General features: G+C 44.2%; 1 protein-coding gene across 1 annotated transcript; it reads left to right on the forward strand.

Moving 5' to 3' along the window:
* The first annotated feature begins 1,365 nt into the window (after positions 1-1,365).
* On the forward strand, positions 1,366-2,220 carry LOC135218015 (uncharacterized). The gene has a single exon (XM_064254160.1). It carries the CDS (start codon positions 1,366-1,368, stop codon positions 2,218-2,220), a length of 855 nt encoding a protein of 284 aa, XP_064110230.1.
* Positions 2,221-2,613: the final 393 nt, after the last annotated feature.

Raw genomic sequence — 2,613 nt, forward strand, 5'->3', positions numbered from 1 at the left:
ATACCCTAATCCAGACTGTAAGGATTGTATCTGGGGACATCAGGATGGAGTTTGGAATAGAAAAATGCGCCTTAGTCAACATACAAAAAGGCAAAGTAACGAGAACTGAAGGGATAAAGCTACCAGATGGGAGCAATATCAAACACATAGATGAGACAGGATACAAATACCTAGGAAAATAATGGAAGGAGCGGATATAAAACACCAAGAGATGAAGGACACGATCAGGAAAGAATATATGCAGAGACTCAAGGCGATACTCAAGTCAAAACTCAACGCCGGAAATATGATAAAAGCCATAAACACATGGGCAGTGCCAGTAATCAGATACAGTGCAGGTATAGTGGAATGGACGAAGGCAGAACTTCACAGCATAGACCAGAAAACGAGGAAACATATGATCATACACAAAGCACTACACCCAAGAGCAAATACGAACAGACTATACATAACACGAAAGGAAGGAGGGAGATGACTTCTAAGCATAGAGGACTGCGTCAACATCGAGAACAGAGCACTGGGGCAATATATGAAGACCAGTGAAGATGAGTTGCTCAAGAGTGCATGGGAAGAAGGACTGATAAAAGTAGACAAAGACCCACAAATATACAGAGACAGGAGAAAGACAAGCAGAACAGAGGAATGGCATAACAAACCAATGCACGGACAATACATGAGACAGACTAAAGAACTAGCCTACAATGACACATGGCAATGGCTACTGAGGGGAGAGCTCAAGAAGGAAACTGAAGGAGTGATAACAGCTGCACAAGATCAGGCCCTAAGAACCAGATATGTCCAAAGAACGATAGGATGGAAATAAAAATACTCGTCCCATATGTAGGAAGTGCAATACGAAAAATGAAACCAGAAACCACATAGCAAGCGAACGTCTGGCACTTGGACAGAACCAGTACAAAAAGAGGCATGATTCAGTAGCAAAAGCCCTCCACTGGAGCCTGTGCAAGAAACACCAGCTACCTTGCAGTAATAAGTGGTATGAACACCAACCTGAAGGAGTGATAGAAAACGATCAGGCAAAGATCCTCTGGGACTATGGTATCAGAACAAATAGGGTGATACATGAAAATAGACCAGCCATGACGTTGATTGACAAAATCAAAAAGAAAGTATCACTCATTGATGTTGCAATACCATGGGACACCAGAGTTGAAGAAAAAGAAAGGGAAAAAATGGATAAGTATCAAGAGCTGAAAATAGAAATAAGAAGGATATGGGATATGCCAGTGGAAATTGTACCCATAATCAGAGGAGGCAGGATGCAACCCGGAACACCACACCATAGAAACCACCAAGTCGAACAGGAGGCCTGTGATAGACAATAATAATAATAATAATATCATTATGGACCGCATCTACAGGTACCCCTCTACACCCCAGCTAAATATCCCAGAAGTATACCTGCAGGCACTCCTCGAGATATGTACGAAGAAGGCACCTTTTTCCACCTATAAAGGCCAGATGTTCCGGCAAAAAGACGGAGTCGCGATGGGTTTCCCTCTCGGTGTCCTATTTGCCAACTTTTATATGGGTACTATGGAAGAGAGAGTTTTCTCCAATATTAGAAAACCCCGCAAAAATGCAAGATATATTGACGATATCTTTGTACAAGTCGAGAATGAGGAAGAGGTTGAAGCTGTCCGGCGCATGTTCCAGCAGTGCAGTTCGCTAAATTATACCGTCAAATTCAGTAACGAAGGCCAGCTCCCCTTTCTCGACGTCCTTGTCTCCAAGACCGATGATGGTCTAAAAACTTTGGTATATACAAAGAAAACAAACATAGGACTTTGCCTGAATGGTGACAGCGAATGTCATGCACAGTTCAAGAACACCATAGTCAGGGCCTACATTCGGAGGGCCCTCACGCACTGTTCTTCCTGGCAGGACACCCACAAAGAACTCGACCGAGTCACTCAGGTGCTCGTTAATAATGGGTATCTGAATCCACTTAATAATAAAGAAGTCCGAACAGCGCTGGATCGGTGGTACAGCGGGAGTGAGAGACTGCAGCCCCACCCCCGTGAGAAAATCAAGCTGTTTTACAAAGCCAGAATGCACGCACGTCACCTTGAGGATGAGGATGCATTAAGAAAAATCATCAGAGAGAATGTGACCCCCACCAAAGTTGACAAAGAACTCGAATCTACCAATTCTTATGCCCTCCCGTCCATGGATGTCCCGGCTCTTACGTTGATATGACTTCTATGAAAACTGTCCCAATAGGGCATTTCTTGCCACTACAAGAAGGTGGGCAATTAAAAACCATATCATGACAGCACACCAGGAAGCTATCTCCCGCGACGGTATTATCAAGAATGCTAAGATAATAGGGAGGGCTCCTGACCAGCGACGTTTACGACTGCTCGAGGCATTCCTCATACAGCAAGAAAAGCCCTCGTTAAATGCGACACAGGAAGTGCTTTTCCTAACCACCAACTTAAGAAGACCCATGAATATAAATAATAGTACAATTAATACCAGACTGAGTGACACCCCCAATCAAGGAATACCAGATGAGACAAGCAGCCCAGCAGCCAATGACAATGCGAGCCGTCATGACACAACACCCAGGGAAGTCATGCCCCAGCCTCG

Source organism: Macrobrachium nipponense, chromosome 9, assembly GCF_015104395.2.
Source record: "Macrobrachium nipponense isolate FS-2020 chromosome 9, ASM1510439v2, whole genome shotgun sequence".
NCBI lineage: Eukaryota > Metazoa > Arthropoda > Malacostraca > Decapoda > Palaemonidae > Macrobrachium > Macrobrachium nipponense.